Source organism: Anomaloglossus baeobatrachus, chromosome 6 (assembly GCF_048569485.1).
Source record: "Anomaloglossus baeobatrachus isolate aAnoBae1 chromosome 6, aAnoBae1.hap1, whole genome shotgun sequence".
NCBI lineage: Eukaryota > Metazoa > Chordata > Amphibia > Anura > Aromobatidae > Anomaloglossus > Anomaloglossus baeobatrachus.
This window is the reverse complement of record NC_134358.1, coordinates 91,843,322-91,868,691: the sequence shown is the minus strand read 5'-3', so window position 1 is coordinate 91,868,691 and position 25,370 is coordinate 91,843,322. Positions and strand designations below refer to the sequence as shown.

Sequence of the window (25,370 nt, the reverse complement as noted above, 5' to 3'; positions counted from 1 at the left end):
CACAAAGAAGCCGTGTGTTTCAGGTGTGCATTAAAATACATCCACAGGTATGTCTCTAATTAGCTCAGATGTTGCCAATAAACCCATCAGAAGCTTCCAAAGACATGACATCATATGGGCTGTTCCATATTGTTTAAAAGCACAGTACTCTTAGTATATGTAAACTTTTGACTTTACAGAAAAGTAATAAAAATGCATTAAAACATTCTCTCTCGCATTATTCTTGCATTTGGCAAATATAAATAATTAACGAGAAAGGTTTATTCTGATTTCACGTCAGATAGTGAGAAAAACATGCAGATGTGTCTTTTTTTAGATATTATATGGAAACATCTCGTCTCAACTGCAATATATATTAGGAATCCAGAAGAATTCTTGCACCTTAGCTCCTGCAGTGACCGGTATACCAGTTGTCTGTGGACTAGTTTCCTGAATATTATTACCGCCCCCCCCCATCGCGCAAATTTTTAACGTGTTCATCAGCTTCCATTCAATGTCCTATTGACCTCCATTGGCTGATACAGTATAAAGCAGACTACACTTCTCCATAGTGTATCCATTGGAAAAACAGATACTCAACAGTTTGGGAGCTTATGGGTAATTAAAACCACTAAGCAGCATCAGTAAAAACTATACATATGAAGTTAACATAGAAATATCCTCCCCATGTACAGTGAGGATGCACGTGGCAATAGTTATTCCTTATGCAGTAAATTATACAATTTCCTAAATGAACACCAAACAATTGTCAAGATCTCTGCTTGCTGCCCTTATATAGAAACATTCATTGTCCTATTTCTGTGGTGTCAGTACAGATATGCTGTTGAACGCTTCCTCTCCGGTCCCAGACCAATGACCAGGGATTTGTACACAGGGGGGAAGTCTCCGAGTCATGACGTGCTTCATGTTGGGGGAGCAGATTAAAAGTGGTAATGGTTTCCTTCCCCAGGGATTCACTATGTGTGCACAATAAGTGGCAGAATTTCCGGAGCAGTAATGATCACCTGCGCAGTGTATCCACAATAGATGTGATCCAGGTGGGGAAATCCTGCGATTCTGATGACTGTGACTCTGATAAACCCACATCTATCACACAAACATTGGGGTTCTCCAGGAGGGACTGGTCATCCGGCTCTCCTGTCAGCAGCTCTGTCTTGCCCCCTCCTAAATAAATCGCTGCACTTAATTTCTTGTACTGGAAAAGATAAAAAAAAAAGACAACAAACACGGGTTTAGTTATAAATACGCTCCTGTACAGAGCGCTCAATTCTGGAGGTACAGAAAGGCCATAAGTGATTATTTCCATTCCATGCAAACACCTGATTCATGATGCCATCGATTGGTTAAAAGAGAATCTGTCACCAGTTTTTTTTTCCACTTAATCTGAGAGCAGCATAATGTAGAGACAGAGACCCTGATTCCAGTGATGTGTCACTTACTGGGCTGCTTACTATAGTTTTGATAAACACTAATCAGCAGTAGATTATCATTAGGGGACTACTTGGCATGCTGCAGGTAGTCCAGCATACTCATGAACTCTGTATAACTGCTAGATCTGCAGCAGAGAAAACATTAATTTTATCAAAATGACAGCAAACAGCTCAGTAAGTGACATCACTGGAATGAGGGTCTCTGCCCCTACATTATGCTGCTCTCAGATGGGGGAGCAAACACCTGGTGATAGATTCCCTTTAAAACGTCAAGTGACTGATCCCATTTGTCAGTCACATAACTCTGCAGCCAATCAATGGCATCAGTCCCGGCCATGAAGAGGCGATACTTGGGGTGTGGAGAAAAAAGTAACGTTTCTTTACTTTACAACCATCACTTCTCTGAATAATGCTAAAAAGAACTGGAAAACTAATTCAATACAGTTTTATTACCAGAATAGTTTACTTGGCAGTGATGTGGTAAAACAGAAGCTGCTGAGAAAATCTTCCCAGCTCAACAGACACTGCTGCTCCATAGGCACAAAAGAGTCTTGTGTGAACAGTGGCCAATATTCTGCTAAAGGAGTGTGGCCTGCACTCTACTAGTGGATTGTGGCCTGTATGCCCCCCCCCTAAAGGACTGTGGCCTGTATGCCCCCCCCCTAAAGGACTGTGGCCTGTATTCCCCCCCCCAAAGGACTGTGGCCTGTATGCCCCCCCCTAAATGACTGTGGTCTGTATGGGCCCCCCCTAAAGGACTGTGGCCTGTATGCCCCCCCCCAAAGGACTGCGGCCTGTATGCCCCCCCCCCCCAAAGGACTGTGGCCTGTATGGCTCCCCCCTAAAGGACTGTGGACTGTATGGGCCCCCCCTAAAGGACTGTGGCCTGTATGCCCCCCCCTAAAGGACTGTGGCCTGTATGCCCCCCCCAAAGGACTGTGGTCTGTATGCCCCCCCCCCTAAAGGACTGTGGCCTGTATGGCCCCCCCCTAAAGGACTGTGGCCTGTATGGCCCCCCCTAAAGGACTGTGGCCTGTATGCCCCCCCCCTAAAGGACTGTGGCCTGTATGGCCGCCCCCCCCACTAAAAGACTGTGGCCTGAATGTCCCCCCCTAGTGGACCGTGGCCTGTATGCTCCCCTAGTGGACCGTGGTGTGTATTTACACCTTTTTTGGAATGTGGCCTGTATACCCCCTAGTGAACCCGTGGACTGTTTTCCCCTTAGTGGACCATAGCAGTTATTCCCTCCCTAGTGGACTATGGCTATATTCTGCCAATGGACACACAGGGAAAACAGTGATTAATTTGTTTTAAAAAATGTTTCCCAGATGTTTTATTACCTTTTATACTTCTAAAAGAACACGCTACATTAACAGAAGACTATAGGCACGCTGCAGAACGGCAGGAGTAACATGGTCCTCCAGCATTGTGGCTTCCGCTCCGGCTGTAGGACGTGTTAGTCATCCTTTATATTTTGCTAATGTTATTGAGATATTATCACACAGGAAACTCTAATATATTTGGGGTCAGGAAATACAGAGAGGAAATGTTTGGGTTTTAGATACAGTAGATACCTGCTTTGCTGTTAAAAAAAGAACTGTCTTGCCTTTGAAGATTGTTCTCCGCTTTGTGTTTTCTGAAAAATCCAATGTTTCAGACTGCAGGGACGGTTCATCGATTATGGGGAAAAAACTGGGGAAAACAAACAAAAAAAGACATTAACTGTGAAGTAATATCAATTTAAAAAAAAAAAAAAAAAAAAACCCCAACACCTTGGCAAGCAATAATCCGCACTCACATCGCTCCATCAACAAAGATAAAACGCTCACGGTTATGAAAGAAAAAAGATTTTTTTTTGTTGAAGATCTGCATTATTTTTAACATTTTTATAGAAAGAGACAAACAACCTAAGGAAGTATATTCCCAAAAAATGGGGGAATAAGGAGGAAAGAGGGTGGAAAAGGAGCACAGTCCCTGTAAACAGCATTATATTCTTCTTTAGGTATGAGCTCCTCTTTCCAATTGATATACATTTCTTTTTTTCCTTTTCAGCAAGTGTTTAAGTTCTGCGTTCATCCATCCTGGTCTCGTTAAATGCTCCCAATTCTTCCTTCTTTTAGGGATTGTTACTGATTGTGCAGCGAGAATTTCTTAATTCTCCTATCCTTCTTGGATATTTCTGTCCTTTAGAACATCCGGCCAGTGGACCTTTCCTCCCTCTTTCCGAGGCCATTAAAACCTGTCTTTCTGAAGTCCAACCTTAAAGTCTGAGTGCTCATAGGTCTTCCTCCTCTTGTATTCCAAAATTCGAGGATAGCATGATTGCGGGTTCCTAAATCTCCAGCCACATTTACCGTATTTTTCGCATTATAGGACGCACCTGATTATAAGACGCACCCCCAAATTTGGTGAAGGAAAAGAGAATTTTTTTTTTTTTATGTTAAATGGGGTCCATCTTTTAATGCCAGTGTCTGTCTAACAAATCATATAGGGTATACGTCACTCATAGCCCCCCATCCTAAAATTAGCCCCCCTTAATCTGGATATGGCCCCCTTATATTGAATATAGCCCCCTTGTGCTGGGACACGTCCCCCTGTGCTGCCCATGGCCCCTATAGATGGCACACCTCCCTGTGTTTGATATGCCCCCCATGTGTGCTGCCCATGGCCACTATAGATGGCACATCTCCCCTGTGTTAGATATGCCCCCATGCTGCTGCCCATAATAAAATAAAACACTCTTTCCTTACCTTCTCAGCGCTGTCCCTCCGTGTTTCCCTCCTCGCAGTTGAGCTCCAGCTTCCTGCACTTCCTGGTTCTTGCTGCCGGTCATGTGATCGGCACAGCAGAGTGATATCATCTCTGCGTGCCTTATCACAGACAACAGCAGCAGGAGACCGGAGATCAGTGCTGGAGGTAAGTAAAGCTTTTTTTATTTTACTATGGGCAGCAGCACGGCGGCCATATCTAACACAAGGGGGGGGGGATCATGTGCGATCAAAGGAGGGTGCAGGCAGATATAATATGCCCCGCTGCCCCAGCCCCTCAGCGTGATGCAGTTTCAGCACCACGCTGCTGATGGACAGCGGCTGTGCATATTATATGAGCGGGAGCAAGAGATCTAACGCTGCCGCCCGCAGCTGTCACCTGCCCCCAGCACCGCTCCAGAGCGGACCCTGCAGTATATATATTATTATATTATAATATATATATATATATATATATATATATATATATATATATATATATATATATATATATATATATATATATATATATATATATATTATATAATAATATATTACACCCCCCCCCGTATTTTGGGTTTATAAGACGCACCCCCTACTTTCCCCCAAAATTTGGGGGAACAAAGGTGCGTCTTATAAAGCGAAAAATACGGTACTTCCTCAGCCATTTCCTTCCTGTTAGTAAGAATTAGTTGGAAGATGGCAGATTCTTTTTTCCCTCGTCTACCTTTTGAAAAGTAACGGTCGTCAGCAAGAGAAGATAAGAATTTTCTGGACCAATTACTTTTGCCAGAGAGGGATTAAAAAAATAGCAACAAGAAGAATAAATATCCTCCAAAAATTAAGTATTACTTACAGCAAGGATGGGCTGCAGTGTGTACATCGCTCTGGCCAAAAAGAGAGGGATTACAAATAAATATCAGAATAGTGATCATGGAAGATTTTAACTATGTCAAAATTTAAGATCCAAAAATTTGAAGAAAAAAAAAAAAAAAAGTTCACCCATATCTTCAACCTGTCTAGGTGGCCTACAGTAAATACCTACAATAGAGTATTTTCTGTTCTTCCCTCCTTGCATTCTTACCTAGTTTATACAGAGCTACTGATCTCTGAAGCTTGGATTTCTGTGGCGATATACACTTTACTATTTCCCCTTGGAACCCACTATGGCTTCTCATACTGCCAGATCAGATCCCATACTTTGCACTGACGAGGGGCAATCACGCCGAAACACTGTCTGCAAGTTGGGGTTCTGATCTGGCATAAATCCTTAGTTATATGAAAAGGCTTGTTAAAGGGTCACTTTTGACTTTTAGGATTGCTACATCCAATAGGTGGCGCTAGAGTTTGTCTCTCCAGGGAGGAAGGAGACTATTTGATTTTTTTCCTATCATACAATGCAACATCTCCTCCCCTCGTTAAGCCAATTTCTTATAAATAAGTTAAAGCCTTCTAGATTTGTATTCCAATCATATGTGTCATCCCGCCTAATTTCAGGGATGCCTATGACCTCTCTCTCTTCCTGTGTTAGTAGCTCCAATTCTACTTGTTTGCTTCCCATGCTCTGTGCATTTGTATAGATACATTTTAGTTTGTCTGTTTCTTTTGCTCCTCTAATTTCATCCATAATTTGTTATCCTTTTTCTTTATTTAAACTTCTAATAGCAGGTTCTCAAAATAATTCATTAGCTGCATACTTTTTCCTGGCCGTATATTTCCAATCCCATATTGCTCTAGTTTAAAGCTGTCCTGATGATTATAGCACGGCGTCTATCAAATATGTGTTTTTCAGTTGTCGTAGGATGCAACCCATTTCTAGCAAGGAGTCCATCATGCAGGCAATTCACTCCATGGTAAAGAAAACCAAGATTGACAACCAGAAAATCACCAACATCCCAGCATCATGTGAATTTTCTTTTTTTTATCATCAGAAATCAGCAATCTGGAAATCGCACCAGAAGGAGAAAACGTAAACCATAGGAAAAGGGCAGGAAGGTTATAAAAACATCCTCACCGTAAAATAGGGACATGAGACTCAATAAGATGAAGTACCGTATTTTTCACTTTATAAGACGCACTTTTCCTCCCAAAAATTTGAGAGGAAAATGGGGGGTGCGTCTTATAAAGCGGTACCTGGGGGACCTGTCTGTGCGGTGATCGGGCAGTCGGGTGCCTGTGGCTGCGTGCAAGCGGCTGGGTACCTGTGCTTGCGTGCGGTGGCAACCGGGTACTCGTGGCTGCGTGCGGGCGGCAGTCGGGTGCTGTGTGCGGGCGGCGGCCGGGTGCTGTGTGCGGGCGGCGGCCGGGTGCTGTGTGCTGGCAGCGGCCAGGTGCCGCCCGCACGCAAGCACAGGTACCCGGCCGCTTGCACGCAGGGTGGGCGGGCACCCTGCTGGCTGCCACTCTGTGCGTGCGGGGCGGGTGGCTGTGCAGCAAGTTACCCAGTTTGTCCGCGGTCCCAGTTTCAAATGATGGCAGCGGGCGCGTGCGCAGATGGAGCTCTTGAATGAGAGCTCCATCTGCGCACGCGCTCCCCCGGGAGTCAGCGCGTGCGCAGATGGAGCCCTTGGATGAGAGCTCCATCTGCGCAGGCACCATTATTTGAACCGGGACCGCCGACACTGGGACACTCACTGCACCGGCCTGCTGCATGACTCACCCGCCGTCGCCGACGCTGCTGCTGCCGCCACCACCACCACGGGTCCCCCGGCTCCTGCCACCCCGGACGCCACCTGCCACCATGGACCCCGCTGACAGTGACCCGCCGTGCCTGCCAGCACAACCTCTGCCTCCCGTGACCCCGCTTCACTACCACTGCTGCCCCCCTCCGGTAAGAGAACATCGGATTATAAGACGGACCCCATTTTTCTTTTTTTTTTATGTCTAAGTTTGGGGTGTGTCTTATAATCCGGTGTGTCTTATAAAGCGAAAAATACGGTAGTCCATGATCCAATTCATCCTGCAGGTAATTTAAAGAGGTTGTCCACTACTTTTACATTGATGGCCTATCCTTAGGAAAGGTCATCAATATCTAATCGGCAAGGGTCCAACACCCCAAACCCTCGTTAATCAGCTGTTCTCTGTCCCGGTGGCAGCAGGCAGCCGAAAATGCTCAGTTCCGGAATTGCACCATCTTCTGATAGTGGCCGCGGCCGGGTACTGCACATCCACCTGCCATCCTAATCAATATGAGGCGGATGTGCAGTACCCGGCTGCGGCCACTATCAGAAAACAGAGCAGCTCCGGAACTGAGCATTTCCGGCTGTTTGCTGCCGACACCGGTACCGAACACTGCTAATCGGCAGGGATGCGATGTGTCGGACCCTGGCCGATTACACATTGCTTACCGGATAGGATTGGCCAGCAATTTAAGGCTAGGTTCGCACACTGCGTCTTTTTGACGCTGCGTTTTTGGCCGCTAAAAACGCACAAAAACGCACCTGCGTCGAAAAAACGCGTCAAAAACCGCATGCGTTTTTGCCGCGATTTGGTGCGTTTTTGGCTGCGTTTTTGATCTCTGCGTTTTGCTGCGTTTTTCAAATGCATTGTATGGGTGGAAAACGCAGAAAAACGCAGGAAAGAACTGACATGTCCATTTTTTTTTTTTAACTCAAAAACGCAGGTAAAAGAAGGGAATTTTGTTTACTTACCATAAATTCCTTTTCTTCTAGCTCCTATTGGGAGACCCAGACAATTGGGTGTATAGCTTCTGCCTCCGGAGGCCACACAAAGTATTACACTTTAAAAAGTGTAACCCCTCCCCTCTGCCTATACACCCTCCCGTGGATCACGGGCTCCTCAGTTTTGGTGCAAAAGCAGGAAGGAGAAAACTTATAAATTGGTCTAGGGTAAATTCAATCCGAAGGATGTTCGGAGAACTGAAACCATGAACCAAAAGAACAATTCAACATGAACAACATGTGTACACAAAAGAACAACCAGCCCGAAGGGCACAGGGGCGGGCGCTGGGTCTCCCAATAGGAGCTAGAAGAAAAGGAATTTACGGTAAGTAAACAAAATTCCCTTCTTCTTTGTCGCTCCATTGGGAGACCCAGACAAGTGGGACGTCCAAGAGCAGTCCCTGGGTGGGTAAAAGAATACCTCAATAAAAAGAGCCGAAACGGCCCCCTCTTACAGGTGGGCAACCGCCGCCTGAAGGACTCGCCTACCTAGACTGACGTCTGCCGAAGCATAGGTATGCACTTGATAGTGTTTCGTGAAAGTGTGCAGACTAGACCACGTAGCTGCCTGACACACCTGCTGAGCCGTAGCCCGGTGCCGCAATGCCCAGGACGCACCCACGGCTCTGGTAGAATGGGCTTTCAGCCCTGAAGGAAGCGGAAGCCCAGAAGAACGGTAGGCTTCGAGAATCGGTTCCTTGATCCACCGAGCCAAGGTTGACTTGGAAGCCTGCGAACCCTTACGCTGGCCAGCGACAAGGACAAAGAGCGCATCTGAACGACGCAGGGGCGCCGTGCGAGACACGTAGAGTCGGAGTGCTCTCACTAGATCCAAGGAGTGCAAATCCTTTTCACATTGGTGAATTGGATTAGGGCAAAATGAAGGCAAGGAGATATCCTGATTGAGATGAAAAGGAGATACCACCTTAGGGAGAAATTCCGGGACCGGACGCAGAACCACCTTATCCTGGTGAAACACCAGGAAGGGGGCTTTGCATGACAGCGCTGCAAGCTCAGACACTCTCCGGAGTGATGTAACTGCCACTAGAAAGGCCACCTTCTGCGAAAGACGTGATAAAGAGACATCCCGCAGCGGCTCGAAAGGTGGTTTCTGAAGAGCCGTTAGCACCCTGTTAAGATCCCAGGGTTCCAGCGGACGCTTGTAAGGTGGGACTATGTGGCAAACTCCCTGCAGGAACGTGCGGACCTGCGGAAGCCTGGCTAGGCGCTTTTGAAAAAATACGGAGAGCGCCGATACTTGGCCCTTGAGAGAGCCGAGTGACAAACCCTTGTCCATTCCGGATTGAAGGAATGAAAGAAAAGTGGGTAAGGCAAACGGCCATGGAGTAAAACCGTTATCAGAGCACCAGGATAAGAAGATTTGCCAAGACCTGTAATAGATCTTGGCGGACGTTGGCTTCCTGGCCTGTCTCATGGTGGCAATGACATCCTGAGATAACCCTGAAGACGCTAGGAGCCAGGACTCAATGGCCACACAGTCAGGTTGAGGGCCACAGAATTCAGATGGAAAAACGGGCCTTGTGACAGCAAGTCTGGGCGGTCTGGAAGCGCCCACGGTTGACCCACCGTGAGATGCCACAGATCCGGGTACCACGACCGCCTCGGCCAGTCTGGAGCGACGAGAATGGCACGACGGCAGTCGGACCTGATCTTGCGTAACACTCTGGGCAGCATCGCCAGAGGAGGAAACACATAAGGAAGTCGAAACTGCGACCAATCCTGAACTAACGCGTCCGCTGCCAGAGCTCTGTGATCCTGAGACAGAGCCATGAATGCCGGGACTTTGTTGTTGTGCCGTGACGCCATGAGATCGACGTCCGGCGTTCCCCAGCGGCGACAGATCTCTCGAAACACTTCTGGGTGTAGAGACCATTCCCCCGCATCCATGCCCTGACGACTGAGAAAATCTGCTTCCCAGTTTTCTACGCCCGGGATGTGAACTGCGGAGATGGTGGAGGCTGTGGCTTCCACCCACTGCAGAATCCGCCGGACTTCCTGGAAGGCTTGACGACTGAGAGTGCCGCCTTGGTGGTTGATGTATGCGAAGGCAGTGGCGTTGTCCGACTGCATACGGATCTGCCTGCCCTCCACCCACCGATGGAAAGCCAATAGGGCTAGATACACTGCCCTTATCTCCAGAACATTGATCTGAAGGGATGACTCTATCGGAGTCCAGGTTCCCTGAGCCCTGTGGTGGAGAAAAACCGCCCCCCACCCTGACAGGCTCGCGTCCGTGGTGACCACAGCCCAGGTTGGGGGTAGGAAGGATTTTCCCTGCGATAGAGAATTGGGAAGGAGCCACCACTGAAGAGACGTCTTGGTTGCAAGGGAAAGAGAGACGTTCCTGTCGAGGGAAGCCGACCTCCTGTCCCATTTGCGGAGAATGTCCCATTGGAGTGGCCGCAGATGGAATTGTGCGAACGGCACTGCCTCCATCGCTGCCACCATCTTCCCCAGGAAGTGCATGAGGCGCCTTAAGGGGTGTGACTGACCCCGAAGAAGTGATTGCACGCCTGCCTGCAGAGAAAGCTGTTTGTCCCGCGGTAGCTTGACTACCGCTGACTGTGTAAGAAACTCCATCCCGAGGTAAGTCAGTGATTGGGTCGGTGTCAACTTGGATTTCGGGAAGTTGATGATCCACCCGAACTGCTGGAGAGTCGCCAGAGCGACGGTAAGGCTGTGTTGACACGCCACCCGAGAAGGTGCCCTGACTAGGAGATCGTCTAAGTAGGGAATCACCGAGTGGCCCTGAGAGTGTAGGACCGCCACAACGGATGCCATGACTTTGGTGAAAACCCGTGGGGCTGTTGCCAGGCCGAAAGGCAATGCCACGAACTGAAGGTGTTCGTCCCCGATGGCGAAACGCAAGAAGCGTTGATGTTCGGGTGCGATCGGCACGTGGAGATAAGCATCCTTGATGTCGATCGATGCTAGGAAGTCTCCTTGTGACATCGAGGCGATGACCGAGCGAAGAGATTCCATCCGAAACCGTCTGGTTCTCACATGTCTGTTGAGTAGTTTGAGGTCGAGAACGGGACGGAATGATCCGTCCTTTTTTGGCACCACGAACAAGTTGGAGTAAAAGCCGCGACCACGTTCCTGAAGGGGAACGGGGATCACAACTCCTTCTGTCTTCAGGGCGTCCACTGCCTGAAAAAGTGCGTCGGCCTGAGCGGAGGGCAGAGAGGTTCTGAAGAAACGAGTCTGAGGACGAGAGCTGAACTCTATTCTGTAACCGTGAGACAGAATGTCTCTCACCCATCGGTCTTGAACATGTGGCCACCAGGCGTCGCCAAAGCGGGAGAGCCTGCCACCGACCGAGGATGCGGCTCGGGGATGCCAAGAGTCATGAGGAGGCCGCCTTGGAGGCAGTGCCTCCTGCGGCCTTTTGGGGGCGTGACATGGACCGCCACGCATAGGAGTTCCTCTGGCCTTTCTCCGGCCTGCTGGACGAAGAGGATTGGGGCTTGGTGGAGGGACGAAAGGACCGAAACCTCGATTGTATTTTCCGTTGCTGCGGTCTCTTAGGTTTGGATTGGGGTAAGGAGGAGTCCTTTCCCTTGGATTCCTTAATAATCTCATCCAATCGTTCGCCAAACAAGCGGTCGCCAGAAAACGGCAAACCGGTTAAGAACCTCTTGGAGGCCGAGTCTGCCTTCCATTCGCGCAGCCACATGGCCCTGCGGACTGCCACAGAGTTAGCGGATGCCACCGCTGTACGGCTAGCAGAGTCTAGGACTGCGTTCATGGCGTAGGAAGAAAAAGCTGACGCTTGAGAAGTCAAAGACGCAACTTGCGGAGCAGAATTACGTGTGACAGCATTAATCTCAGCCAGACAAGCTGAGATAGCTTGGAGTGCCCACACGGCTGCAAAGGCCGGGGCAAAAGACGCGCCCGTGGCTTCATAGATGGACTTCACCAGGAGCTCTATCTACCTGTCAGTGGCATCCTTTAGCGATGAGCCATCTGCAACCGATACCACAGATCTAGCCGCCAATCTAGAGACTGGAGGATCCACCTTGGGACATTGAGCCCAACCCTTAACGACTTCAGAGGGGAAGGGATAACGCGTGTCAGTGAGGCGCTTAGTAAAGCGCTTGTCCGGAACCGCTCTAGGATCTGGACAGCATCTCTGAAGTTAGAGTGATCGAAAAACGCACTACGTGTACGTTTGGGGAACCGAAACTGGTGTTTCTCCTACTGAGACGCCGACTCCTCTACAGTAGGAGGCGGGGGAGAGAGATCAGACACCTGGTTGATGGACGAGATAAGATCATTCACTAAGGCGTCCCCTTCAGGTGTATCAAGGTTGAGGGCGACGTCAGGGTCAGAGCCCTGAGCTGCGACGTCCGCCTCGTCCTCCAGCGAGTCCTCAAGCTGGGAACCCGAGCAGCGTGAAGAAGTCGGGGAAGATTCCCAGCGAGCCCGCTTAGCCTGTCTAGGACTGTGGTCCGGGCAGGAGTCCTCCACGTGAGACCTAGGGCCCAACCTGGGAGCGCGCTGCGGCGCGGACCGAGAGGGGCCTGGAGGCGACGATCCAACAGGGGCCGGGGCCTGTGTAAGGACCGGTCTGGACTGCAAAGCTTCTAGCAGCTTGGCAGACCATTTGTCCATAGACTGAGCCATGGATTGTGAAAGTGACTCAGAGTTTCTCAGCAAAAGAGGCTAACTCTGTCCCTGCCGCCTGGACAGGGGGAACAGGGGGGTCTACATGAGCCGAGGGGCCCACTAGTGACCGAGGCTCCGGCTGAGCAAGCGAAACAGGGGTCGAGCATTGCTCACAGTGAGGGTAGGTGGAACCCGCAGGTAACATAGCCCCAAAAGAGGTACAGGCCGCAAAAAAAACCTGTGCCTTAGCAGCTTTGCTCCTTATGGACGACATGCTGTTGTCTCCTAGGAGAGTGATCACTGAGGGTATATGGGAAAGGGGTATACAGCCCGACCGAACAGAAATATATATATAAATACGTATCTATTCCGGCACCCTAGGGGGACCAGCACCGGGTGACCGGTGTGGCTTACCGACCGCTAAAAAGCGGAGTGTGTGTCCTCCAGATTCCCTGCCTTAGGTCCCCCGGAGCTGCAGAGCTCTTCACTGAGAATCCTCCACCGGCAGAATGCCAAAAAATGGCTGCCGGAGCTCTCAGGGGAGGAGTGGAGCCGTGGGCGGCGCCAGGAAAGTGCGGGAATCTGGGTCCCTACAGTGATCAGTGAGGAGGGAGGAAACATACAGGTTGCTCCGGCCCTCACATCCGACGTCAGGTTGGCAGTCCCGCCCTTACCCCTGACAGGCAGGCCCGGGGGCGGGATTTTTGCGACTAGGCCGCGATGAAGCCGGGGACTAAATTTGAGACCGCGCCCGACAAGCAGGCACGGTCGGCACGGAAGTCCGCCGGCCTTCTCAATTCAGCAGCTGCCGCAGTGTCCGGGAAGAAGGTGCGCTCCCTGCACAGTCCCCAATGGGGACACAGAGTACCTTAGAGTTGCAGGGCCCGGTCCCTGAGGTTGAATATACTCCGGTCCGGCAGATTCCCACAGGGGCTGCGGAGGGAGCACGGTCCCAGTAAATGGATGACCGCTTAGGATCCCACTTCTCCCAGAGCCGCTAAGGGATGGTGAAGGAGACGGCATGAGGCTCCGGCCTTTGTACCCACAATGGGTACCTCAACCTTAACAACACCGCCGACGTAGTGGGGTGAGAAGGGAACATGCCGGGGGCCCCGTGGGGGCCCTCTTTTCTTCCAACCGATATAACTAATATGAGAATGCATGAGTGGATGTGTGCCTCCTTCCACACAAAGCATAAAACTGGGGAGCCCGTGATCCACGGGAGGGTGTATAGGCAGAGGGGAGGGGTTACACTTTTTAAAGTGTAATACTTTGTGTGGCCTCCGGAGGCAGAAGCTATACACCCAATTGTCTGGGTCTCCCAATGGAGCGACAAAGAAAAAACAGATGTGTGCGGACAGCAAAAATGAAAACTCAGACTTTGCTGGGGAAGCAAAGTCCTGCAGTTTTGAGGCCAAAAACACACCCGAAAAACGTGCAAAAACGCCGCGAAAAACGCACTGTAAGCACATAGCCTAAGAGTAGTGGACAACCTCTTTAAGAATAATCAATTTGTCCAATTATACATTTACAGAAACTGAAAGGTGATTGTTAACAAAGGGTTTATCTTTTTAACCCATGAATAATGGATACATTCACTCTCACAAAAGACATGTTTATTCTGCAGGCAATTGACTTTTAAACTTCTCTATCAACAACCATCTGTGATTGATACACTGTCACCGGATGAGAGCCGTGTTCCAGGATCTGATTGTCCTACTGTATGACGACTAAGATTTATCAGGTAGGGGAACCGGTTTTCCTGGCAGACTGCCCTCTCAGACCACTCCATTTTCCCTCCTTCCAGCCATTCAAATATTTTTTTTACACGGTCTATGGAGACATTCAGGGTCTCAAAATTGACCATAGCAGGACTAGATCAGAACTGATCTTCCCAGTGCCAGACAGCAACCATAAATAAAGGCGGACCAGATCCAAGTATAGGGCTTAATTAGTAATGCTTGTGGAAAGGGGTGAGGCAACTGAATGTGAACAGCTACCAACAAGAGCCTCACCCTTTTCCACAGGCATTGCTATTTAAGCATCATACTTGGATCTGGTCCACCTTTATCAATGGTTGCTGTTTGGCACTGGGAGGGTCAGTTCTGATATAGTCCTGGTATGTGTAGAGCTTGCGCCACATGCTGGGACCTGGGCTGCTCCTTATCCATAATTGCTTCTTTGGCAACATAAAATCTGTTATATACAGGTTACAGGTATGTGTGCTCCATTATGGTTCTGCTTTTAATTTGATCTAGGAGGCTGCATGGCACATGAAATACAGAATATAGTGTAGGACCACCCTATTGAGATTTGTCGTGACGTGGCAGGGGTGGCTCAAAAAATTGATCAATTATTTGCTAAAAATCTAATTTTGTATTACAGTACAGTTGAAATCCATCTGTGAATTTGCACTTTTCATATGATGCATGCCATTTTCAGATCGTGTTGGCTCCCCTCACTCTAGGTCAACATTGAACAAATCTTGTTACCAGGTTTTGCCCTCAGACCCCATACTGTCCTTCAAATAGAAGATTGACTGCTTGCTTTCATCTGCATTTAATTGTGGCATTACAACCAAAAATGAAATGGATTTCCTTACTACAGGGAACAAAATTATTCCCACGTTTTATATGCTCCCAAAGGTTCACAAATCCCTAAAAGAACCACCAGGTAGACCCATTGTCTTTGGCATAGGGGATCTTTTTGAAAATCCATGAATCGATCTGTATTTTTATTTATAACCATTGGTTCTTTTATTAGAATCACATCTCAGAGATTCTTCAGCCCTTATCCAGCACCTGGACACACTCATTCCATCACGTACTATTTTGGTCAACTTGGCCGTAGAGCTCCTATATATACAAACATTGGAAATAACCTTGGCATAGGGGCAGTCTCCTTATTTATGGACTCTCAACCACTGGTGGCAGGAAGCAGGACTCGTTCATTTTCGATTTGCTATTTTTGGTCCTCAATAACAAGTATTTTGTCTTTGACCATGTCTTTTACAGACAGACGTCAGGGATAGCATAGGGGGCATGTTGCACCCCATCGTATGCAACTCTTTTTCTTGGATTATGGGAAGACTCAGGTACAAAAGATGGCAGCATGCCAACAAAATGTCTTTCAATGGTACAGGTTCATAGATGACATTCAAATGTTATAGAACGGCAACATGGAAGAATGTCAAAATTTTGTTTCCCCCCCTGAACGATAATCTTTGGAATATTGCCCTGACACCTTATTACATATCATTTTCACAGATTTTTTGGACCTCAAGATCTCTTTGGAGGCAACAAACATCAAGCCCACCTTATTTCAAAAACCAACAGCAACAAACAGTTTGCTGCATTATACGAGTTTTCACACAACACAGCTACGGAATGGCATCCCAGGACAGTTCATGTGGCTCCAAAGAAATTGCAGCAACATGGCAGATTCGGCAAGAGATCTTACTAAGAGATTTGTGGGCACAGGATATCCACAAAAGGTAATCTCAAGAGCATACCAATACTCAGCAAAAATGAATAAGAAAGATCTTTGAACCTCGGTTACTCGAGACCCCAAACATAATTAATGTCATTATACTAAGTATCCAGCACGGACCCCAATCTTTTCAATTCGGGTTCGCCCATCACTACTAGCGAGTTAAACAGCATCCACTTTTTTCTCAGTCTCAATTACTTTTGTTTTGGACTTCAGCTAGAGATATTTGAAGGCCACCGAGTTTTTTTTTTACTTGGATTAGATTCAAGTTGACTGGAGGAGTTCATAATTAGTTATTTTAGGAATTTTTCTGAAAGTGTCAGATGAGCAGTTAGAGCAGACCTGGGCAAGGGGCGGCCCGCGGGCCACATCCGGCCCGCCTGCTCTCTGTGACCGGCCCGCCCGTCTTCAGTCGGTGCAGTGGAGCCGGGCTGCAGCGTGCCGAGCAGGGAGAGATCCTGTGCAGGTCCGCACAGTCAGCAGAACGCAGGAGTCTTTCCTCTGTTTCCTGCCGGCACTAATTGTCAGTGACACACGCGCGCGCTCTGACGTTGTCAGTACTGCGCTGCGTGTGTCAATTCGAAAGTTCCCGCCCGGGAGAGGAAGAAGCAGCACAGCAGACGGAATAATTCATCTTGCAGGACCTGCGATGATGTCACACCCATGTGACTGTGTGGGAGGAGACACAGGATGCCGGGCAGAAAGCAAAGATACTGAATCCTGAAGGAGATGTGGACACATGATGACTGGTAATGAGAAAAGAGGGGACATGAGGGGGAGGGGGGCTGCAGGGTGAGTGCATATGAGGGAAGATGGAGCTGCAGGGTGAGTGCATATGTGGGAAGATGGAGTTGGAGGGTGAGTGCATATGTGGGAAGATGGAGTTGCAGGGTAAGTGGCATATGAGGGAAGATGGAGTTGCAGGGTGAGTGGCATATGAGGGAAGATGGAGTTGCAGGGTGAGTGGCATATGAGGAAAGATGGAGTTGCAGGGTGAGTGGCATATGAGGGAAGATGGAGTTGCAGGGTGAGTGGTATATGAGGGCTGCAGACTGACAGAAAGATGTGAAGGGGTGCAGAGTGTTTGAGAGGGGTAAGTTGGGGTACAGGCAGGGTGAGATATGTGGGCAGGGTGTGTGACATATGGGGGTGTAGTGTGTGTGATATGGGGGTGCAGGCTGTATGGGGTGTAGTGTGTGTGATATGGGGGTGCAGGCTGTATGGGGAGCAGGGTGTGTGACATATGGGGGTGTAGTATATTACAGGTGTGCTATATGGAGGTGTATATAGTGGTGTAGTATATGGGGGTATAGTGATGTAGTATATTACAGGTGTGCTATATGGAGGTGTAGTATATTACAGGTGTGCTATATGGAGGTGTATATTACAGGTGTGCTATATGGAGGTGTAGTATATTACAGGTGTGCTATATGGAGGTGTAGTATATTACAGGTGTGCTCTATGGAGGTGTAGTATATTACAGGTGTGCTATATGGAGGTGTAGTATATTACAGGTGTGCTATATAGGGGTGTAGTGATGTAGTATATTACAGGTGTGCTATATGGAGGTGTAGTATATTACAGGTGTGCTATATGGAGGTGTAGTATATTACAGGTGTAGTATATGGGGTGTAGTGATGTAGTATATTACAGGTGTATATAGGGGTGTAGTGATGTAGTATATTACAGGTGTATATAGGGGTGTAGTGATGTAGTATATTACAGGTGTACTATATGGAGTTGTAGTATATTACAGGTGTGCTATATGGAGGTGTACTATATTACAGGTGTAGTATATGGGGTGTAGTGATGTAGTATATTACAGGTGTATATAGGGGTGTAGTGATGTAGTATATTACAGGTGTATATAGGGGTGTAGTGATGTAGTATATTACAGGTGTACTATATGGAGTTGTAGTATATTACAGGTGTGCTATATGGAGGTGTAGTATATTACAGGTGTAGTATATGGGGTGTAGTGATGTAGTATATTACAGGTGTATATAGGGGTGTAGTGATGTAGTATATTACAGGTGTATATAGGGGTGTAGTGATGTAGTATATTACAGGTGTACTATATGGAGTTGTAGTATATTACAGGTGTGCTATATGGAGGTGTACTATATTACAGGTGTAGTATATGGGGTGTAGTGATGTAGTATATTACAGGTGTAGTATATAGGGGTGTAATGATGTAGTATATCGGAGGTGTATTATATAGTGGTGTAGTATAATACAGGTGTATATGGGGGTGTAGTATATTACAGGTATATGGAGGGAGTGTAGTATAATACAGGTGTAGTATATAGGGGTGTAGTGGTGTAGTTTATTACAGGTATAGTATATGGAGGGGGTGTAGTGATGTAGTATATTGGGTAGAACTGAGGTAATTTATATTAGTCCGGCCCTCTAAACCAATCCCAATTTCTCATGCGGCCCCATGGGAAAATTAATTGCCCACCCCTGAGTTAGAGTATCAAATATCGATAAAGGAAAATTATCGTTACTCACATTATCAAGGGGTGGGGGAAAGAACCTACTCATATCTAGTCTGGGTCGATGTTTGTTTGGGCTTGTATTAGGAAGGTAGTCCTCAGATTCTTCTTCGGATTCCTCATGGAATAAGTCAGTTGTCTCTTTCAATACCCTACTATCATTCTCCATTTCTTTTCTCTTTCCCCTTACATCTATCATGCCTTTGTTAAAGGCACCTTCATCAGGATCTGCCACATCCCAGTAATTTCTTTCTTTGAAACTAGATTTCCTTTTTGTTTAATATATATGGCATCTTTGACAGTCTTGGTGTTATTCACAAGGGCTAATAGCAAATTGGTAATAGGTTGCAAGGGATAGTGTAGAGGGAAGTCCTTATCAAAGCTCCCAAGGAGCTGGGACTCTGTGTGTGTGTGTGTAGGGACTCTTGAGTTTGAGTGAGACTTAACAACTCCGTTCCATGCCGGGCTTGGCATTATCAGATGTTGCAGGGGAAGGGTTAAACAAGTGCTAAACGATTATATATTCCCCTAAGGATGGTAGATCTAACTCTTGTGAGTGGTAGATTTTTATCTGCACAGCTTCTAGGGTGCTTACCTGATCCTTGAAGTACGATACCGATATATTCTTTTGTGTCTCCTGTGGAACTTCTGTTGATCTCAGTGGCTGTGGAGCTTATAAATCGATAGAGAAGAGCCCTTTATCACATATAGGGATATCCTCTTCAGAGTTTCCGGTTAGTGAGGACTCTGTGCAGGGACTCCTTCCCCTGAGAGACAGAGGTACCTTCTGTATGCTGCAGTGTACCAAGATCGCTGACCACGGATCCTCGTAAAAGTGAAATTCTGCTAATGCTGATGCAGATTTCTTGGTCTTACAGGCCTGGGGGATTCCTCTTTCTAGCAGGAGAGTCTTTATTGCGAAGAGATGTTTGGGCAATTACTCGGTTCACAGTGCAAGGGTTTGTTTCAGGTAAGGAGTCGGATCTTATGGATTCCAGCAGAGAAGGCTTGTTATTTGGTGCTCTTTTGGTTACAGATGAACCCCTAGCTGTGGTTGATATGGCTTTAGCGTGATTTATCATTTTTGATGGAAAAGTTTGTTGGGAGTTACATGCATCTCATCTCCATATTTCGGTTTAAGGGCATTATTTGTAATCCAAAGGCTAATCCAGCAATTCTGGCTGATCGAAGAAGCTTCCAGTTGAGAATGATGCTTGGAAATAGTCTTGGAATAGCTATGCAGATAAAGGTATATCTTATACACATATACATACACACTCAATAAAATTTGAATAAAGTAACGAAGAGCTTAAAAAACAAAACCACATATGTTTGTGTTGCCATTCTTTAATAAACATATGCTTTCTTGTACATCATGTTTAGGAGAGGCTTCCTTCTGGGACAGCAGCCATGCAGACCGGTGTGATATAGTGTGCGGCGTACGGTCCAAGCACTGACAGGCTGGCCCCCCCACCCCTGTAGCAATGCTGGCAGCACTCATATCTATTTTGAAATCTCTGGATATATTGTATCAAAGTGTCATATCTTCAGTGTTGTCCCATTAAGATATAATAAAATAGTTACAAAAATATGAGGGGGTGTACTCACTTTTGTGATATAACTCTATATAAAACTACAAGTATGATATTGCTGTCATTGTACTGACAAGAAGTCTCAAGTGTCTGGGTAACTTTACTGCACAATGAAAACCTATACAAAAAAAAAAAAATATAGAATCCAAAAAAGGCAGAAATACCATTTTTTATTTTTTTAACCATTTCACTTTTCAACGAAAAATTGTATTGTTTAAAGAGGTTTAAAGTTTTAATTTTCCGAAAAATATGGCAGTCCGTCAGGATGGCACCTCTAGGAGACATAGTGCCCACATGGAATGTATATATAATATATATATAATATATATATATATAATATATATATATAATATATATATATATAATATATATATATATATAATATAATATATATAAAAATATAATATAATATAATATAATATAATATAATATAATATAATATAATATAATATATATATATATATATATATATATATATATATATATATATACACACAGTTAGGTCCAGAAATATTTGGAGAGTGACACAATTTTCGCGAGTTGGGCTCTGCATGCCACCACATTGGATTTGAAATGAAACCTCTACAACAGAATTCAAGTGCAGATTGTAATGTTTAATTTGAAGGTTTGAACAAAAATATCTGATAGAAATTGTAGGAATTGTACACATTTCTTTACAAACGCTCCACATTTTAGGAGGTCAAAAGTAATTGGACAAATAAACCAAACCCAAAAAAAAAAATTTTATTTTCAATATTTTGTTGCGAATCCTTTGGAGGCAATCACTGCCTTAAGTCTGGAACCCATGGACATCACCAAACGCTGGGTTTCCTCCTTCTTAATGCTTTGCCAGGCCTTTACAGCCGCAGCCTTCAGGTCTTGCTTGTTTGTGGGTTTTTCAGTCTTAAGTCTGGATTTGAGCAAGTGAAATGCATGCTCAATTGGGTTAAGATCTGGTGATTGACTTGGCCATTGCAGAATGTTCCACTTTTTTGCACTCATGAACTCCTGGGTAGCTTTGGCTGTATGCTTGGGGTCATTGTCCATCTGTACTATGAAGCGCCGTCCGATCAACTTTGCTGAATCTGGGCTGAAAGTATATCCCGGTACACTTCAGAATTCATCCGGCTACTCTTGTCTGCTGTTATGTCATCAATAAACACAAGTGACCCAGTGCCATTGAAAGCCATGCATGCCCATGCCATCACGTTGCCTCCACCATGTTTTACAGAGGATGTGGTGTGCCTTGGATCATGCGCCGTTCCCTTTCTTCTCCAAACTTTTTTCTTCCCATCATTCTGGTACAGGTTGATCTTTGTCTCATCTGTCCATAGAATACTTTTCCAGAACTGAGCTGGCTTCATGAGGTGTTTTTCAGCAAATTTAACTCTGGCCTGTCTATTTTTGGAATTGATGAATGGTTTGCATCTAGATGTGAACCCTTTGTATTTACTTTCATGGAGTCTTCTCTTTACTGTTGACTTAGAGACAGATACACCTACTTCACTGAGAGTGTTCTGGACTTCAGTTGATGTTGTGAACGGGTTCTTCTTCACCAAAGAAAGTATGCGGCGATCATCCACCACTGTTGTCATCCGTGGACGCCCAGGCCTTTTTGAGTTCCCAAGCTCATCAGTCAATTCCTTTTTTCTCAGAATGTACCCGACTGTTGATTTTGCTACTCCAAGCATGTCTGCTATCTCTCTGATGGATTTTTTCTTTTTTTTCAGCCTCAGGATGTTCTGCTTCACCTCAATTGAGAGTTCCTTAGACCGCATGTTGTCTGGTCACAGCAACAGCTTCCAAATGCAAAACCACACACCTGTAATCAACCCCAGACCTTTTAACTACTTCATTGATTACAGGTTAACGAGGGAGACGCCTTCAGAGTTAATTGCAGCCCTTAAAGTCCCTTGTCCAATTACTTTTGGTCCCTTGAAAAAGAGGAGGCTATGCATTACAGAGCTATGATTCCTAAACCCTTTCTCCGATTTGGATGTGAAAACTCTCATATTGCAGCTGGGAGTGTGCACTTTCAGCCCATATTATATATATAATTGTATTTCTGAACATGTTTTTGTAAACAGCTAAAATAACAAAACTTGTGTCACTGTCCAAATATTTCTGGACCTGTGTGTATATATCCGGCTACTCTTGTCTGCTGTATATATATATCACATGAAAATCTGAACTCGACCATAAGGCAAATAAGACTATATATATATATATAGTCTTATTTGCCTTATGGTCGAGTTCAGATTTTCATGTGACCACTGTAGGCGCCTTCAGCCATAAACCGGACTCAGTCTCTTCCTATGAAAGCAGCAGTAATGTTTTTTGCATTGTGTACTGTAGTAGCTCTTCTGTAGGTCGGGGTCAGTGGGGTCTTTAAGCCACATGTGCATCAATGGGCCAGAAAAGGCCCATGGCCCTGAGGTTCACGAGACCGTATTTTCGGTCTGAGCGCGGTGCGTAAAAAAATATATAAAATCACAAGGCCAGCACCAGAGCTAATGTTACTTGATGGAGCTGATCAGAGGAGTGTTTTTGTTTCGTATTTTTCATCGACCAAATGTCCGTAAAAAATTAGATCGCAACATGCACTATTCTCTTCTGTATTTCGGATGGGACTTGCCTATTCAAGTCTATGAGCGTACAAGAATAAATAAATCGGCTACCACACAGATTGCCCATACACCATCCACTTTTTATAGATATATTGCAATTTTTTAGCATAGGAAACCGTATTTGATCTTGTAATTTTAATAACTGCTGACTTTTAGGGATGACCATACCAACAGAAAATCATGGATAAAAATTGCATGTTTTTTATACGCTCTTGTGACCTTTGCCACACTCCTGTTCACTGGTTGTCTTTTCTTTGACCACTTTTGGTAGGTACTAGCTCACATCAAACTTTTACTACTTTTATCCTAGCGTCAACATTCCCATCACTCCTCCTCTGTATTCCAGAAAGCCATAGTCACTTTTTAGGTCCAGGGACAATATGGCGCAGCATCACTTCCTATTCAGTGTGAGAACCAGAATATTAGCTTCTCCTCAATCTGACAAATGATATTGAAGTCCAGACACAGAGGATTCTCTACGTGTTTCACGCCCATTAGTGTGTGTGTGTGTGTGTGTGTGTGTGTGTGTGTGTGTGTGTGTGTGTGTGTGTGTGTGTGTGTGTGTGTGTGTGTGCGCGCCCCCTGGACATCGTGACCCCCAACATCCTCAGGTTAGTGGGCCGGAGATAGACATGAGGAAAGTCATGATTTATATGGAGGAACATTACAGGGGGTCCTGAGTGTCACCGGTTACAATACCTTCCAAGTGCAGGTAGTGGCTGCTTCTGCTGGATGGCTTTTATCAACTCACAGAAGTACTCTGGCGTTATGATGGATCTGCCGCAGATTAATGCACACAATGTCTAGAAGGCAAGAAGAGAGGGGAAAGAAAAATCATGTGGGTAGATAATTGGCTGTAAAATATGTCACATATAAACATTGTAACAGTTTTTGTACTCAATTATGGTGGCTCAATGGTCGACAAGGCTCCCTCCTGCTAAGGACCTCACAATGCTGGACAGTGGTAGAGACCTCATTGCAGAACGGAAGGATGTGCTGGAGGAAGGTTACTGGTTATGGTATCATGATGATGGACAACAAGGGAATTTTTCTATAATGATGTGCTCTTCTGATCACCAGACCGAGGTAACCAATTACAGGCTGCGGGGACATATGATGGTGCAGACACCACATCAGGAGCAGGCACAAGATCTCCGGAGCGGCCTGCGCTGGATCCACAGACAGCTATATCTGCCGGTTTATGTTTTAATGCAATCAAGGGATAATTATATACTTTACTTATTGTTCGAGGCCTAGTTTTAGTTTGCACTACTTGGATAGAACCTCATGAATATAAGATTTCTAAAATAAATAACAAAAGTCACTTATGGCTCAGTGATTACAGGTATTAGTGACGCCCTCAGTTATAGTGAGGCCAGATAATGAGCAGCAGACGCAGATCCACAGGCTGCCGGTGTGAAATCATCAACTGAGAAAGAAAAGGTCAGAGGACAAACACAGGCGCATTTATCCGGTTACGAAAACACAATTTGGCTGCAGCATGAAGCCTCTGTCTAAAGCAACCAATATCCCTCCACTACATTACATCATAATCTGGCCACACACATTAGAAAGCAGGCTACATACGTGTCTAGTCATCGGGTGAAGGAACGTTCTTCAAGAAAAGATCAGCCCCATATGATTTAATAAATGGTTCTGTGTGAAGAGCTTTTTTTTTTGGGGGGGGGGGGGGAATTGTATACAGTATTTCTAGACTACTAGATCTACATTCACATACATGTTCTACTATAATGCTAGGCTTGCTCCCAAGCACAAGTGAGTGAATTGAGTTCCAGGACTCTGATTCATTGGCCAGGTCAGTAATCTGCTAATCTCCTTACTTCCCAGCTCTTTTTTTGATTACCTGGGCAGCCATAATGTCATCATTGCAGTGTGATGCCCACCCAATGTCACACTGTCCTGGTTCATCAAAAGAAGAGTGAGGGATGCCGGTAAGGAGAGTCGAAGGCCTATGGCACAGAGGTCACATTACTGACCTGAAGGACCAGAATTCTGAGGATCAGGTCTATCTCTATTCAGCATCAAATAACCATGACGCCCATTACGGTTTGCCCTACGAAAGCTGGGTGCTTACCAAGGATCACCTGATAAGTAAATTGTATGTATACGCAAAAATTATATATTATACACATACATAAACACACACAAAGATTGAAGCAAGTGTGAACAGGTGCAAGCTGCCATGATTGCATTATATACAACACAGAGCACAGCAGCCTCTGTATATGGTAAGATGGCAAAGATTTAACATAAGAATTCTGAACTGCATTACTGCTATATAGACTATACATAAAAACCTGGAGGTATTTAGATCACAAATTGGCAAATTCATGTATGCCCACCAGCCACAACAAGGTGTGCTCTGTTGATGGGAACCTACTCTGGGGCCAAAGTGATCAGTCTAAGGCAGGTTTCAATTAGAGCTAGATCCTACCTGCCTTCTAAATCTGTAGGCTTGGGCCCAGTACGGGCAAGACTAAAAATGTAGGTTCCTATCCATAGAGTACTCCTTGTCGTAGCTGATGGGCACACAATCTTTAACCAATTTGTTCACCAAGTACTTACAAGTTATACATTTTATAATCTATATAGCAGTAGTGCAGTATTATCTATATAGCAGTAGTACAGTATTATCTATATAGCAGTAGTACAGTATTATC

At 45.9% G+C, this 25,370-nt stretch overlaps 1 protein-coding gene across 2 annotated transcripts in view; it reads right to left on the bottom strand.

Moving 5' to 3' along the window:
• The window catches only part of NBN (nibrin), a 158,413-nt gene that overhangs the window by 72,807 nt on the left and 60,236 nt on the right, over window positions 1-25,370 (bottom strand). For both annotated transcript variants that reach the window (XM_075353104.1, XM_075353103.1), the window contains exons 5-7: window positions 23,389-23,492; window positions 3,005-3,122; window positions 1,005-1,195 (exon numbers count right to left, since the gene is read on the bottom strand). In XM_075353104.1, the coding sequence (XP_075209219.1) occupies window positions 1,005-1,195; window positions 3,005-3,122; window positions 23,389-23,492 (413 nt within the window). The remainder of the gene's footprint in view (window positions 1-1,004; window positions 1,196-3,004; window positions 3,123-23,388; window positions 23,493-25,370) is intronic.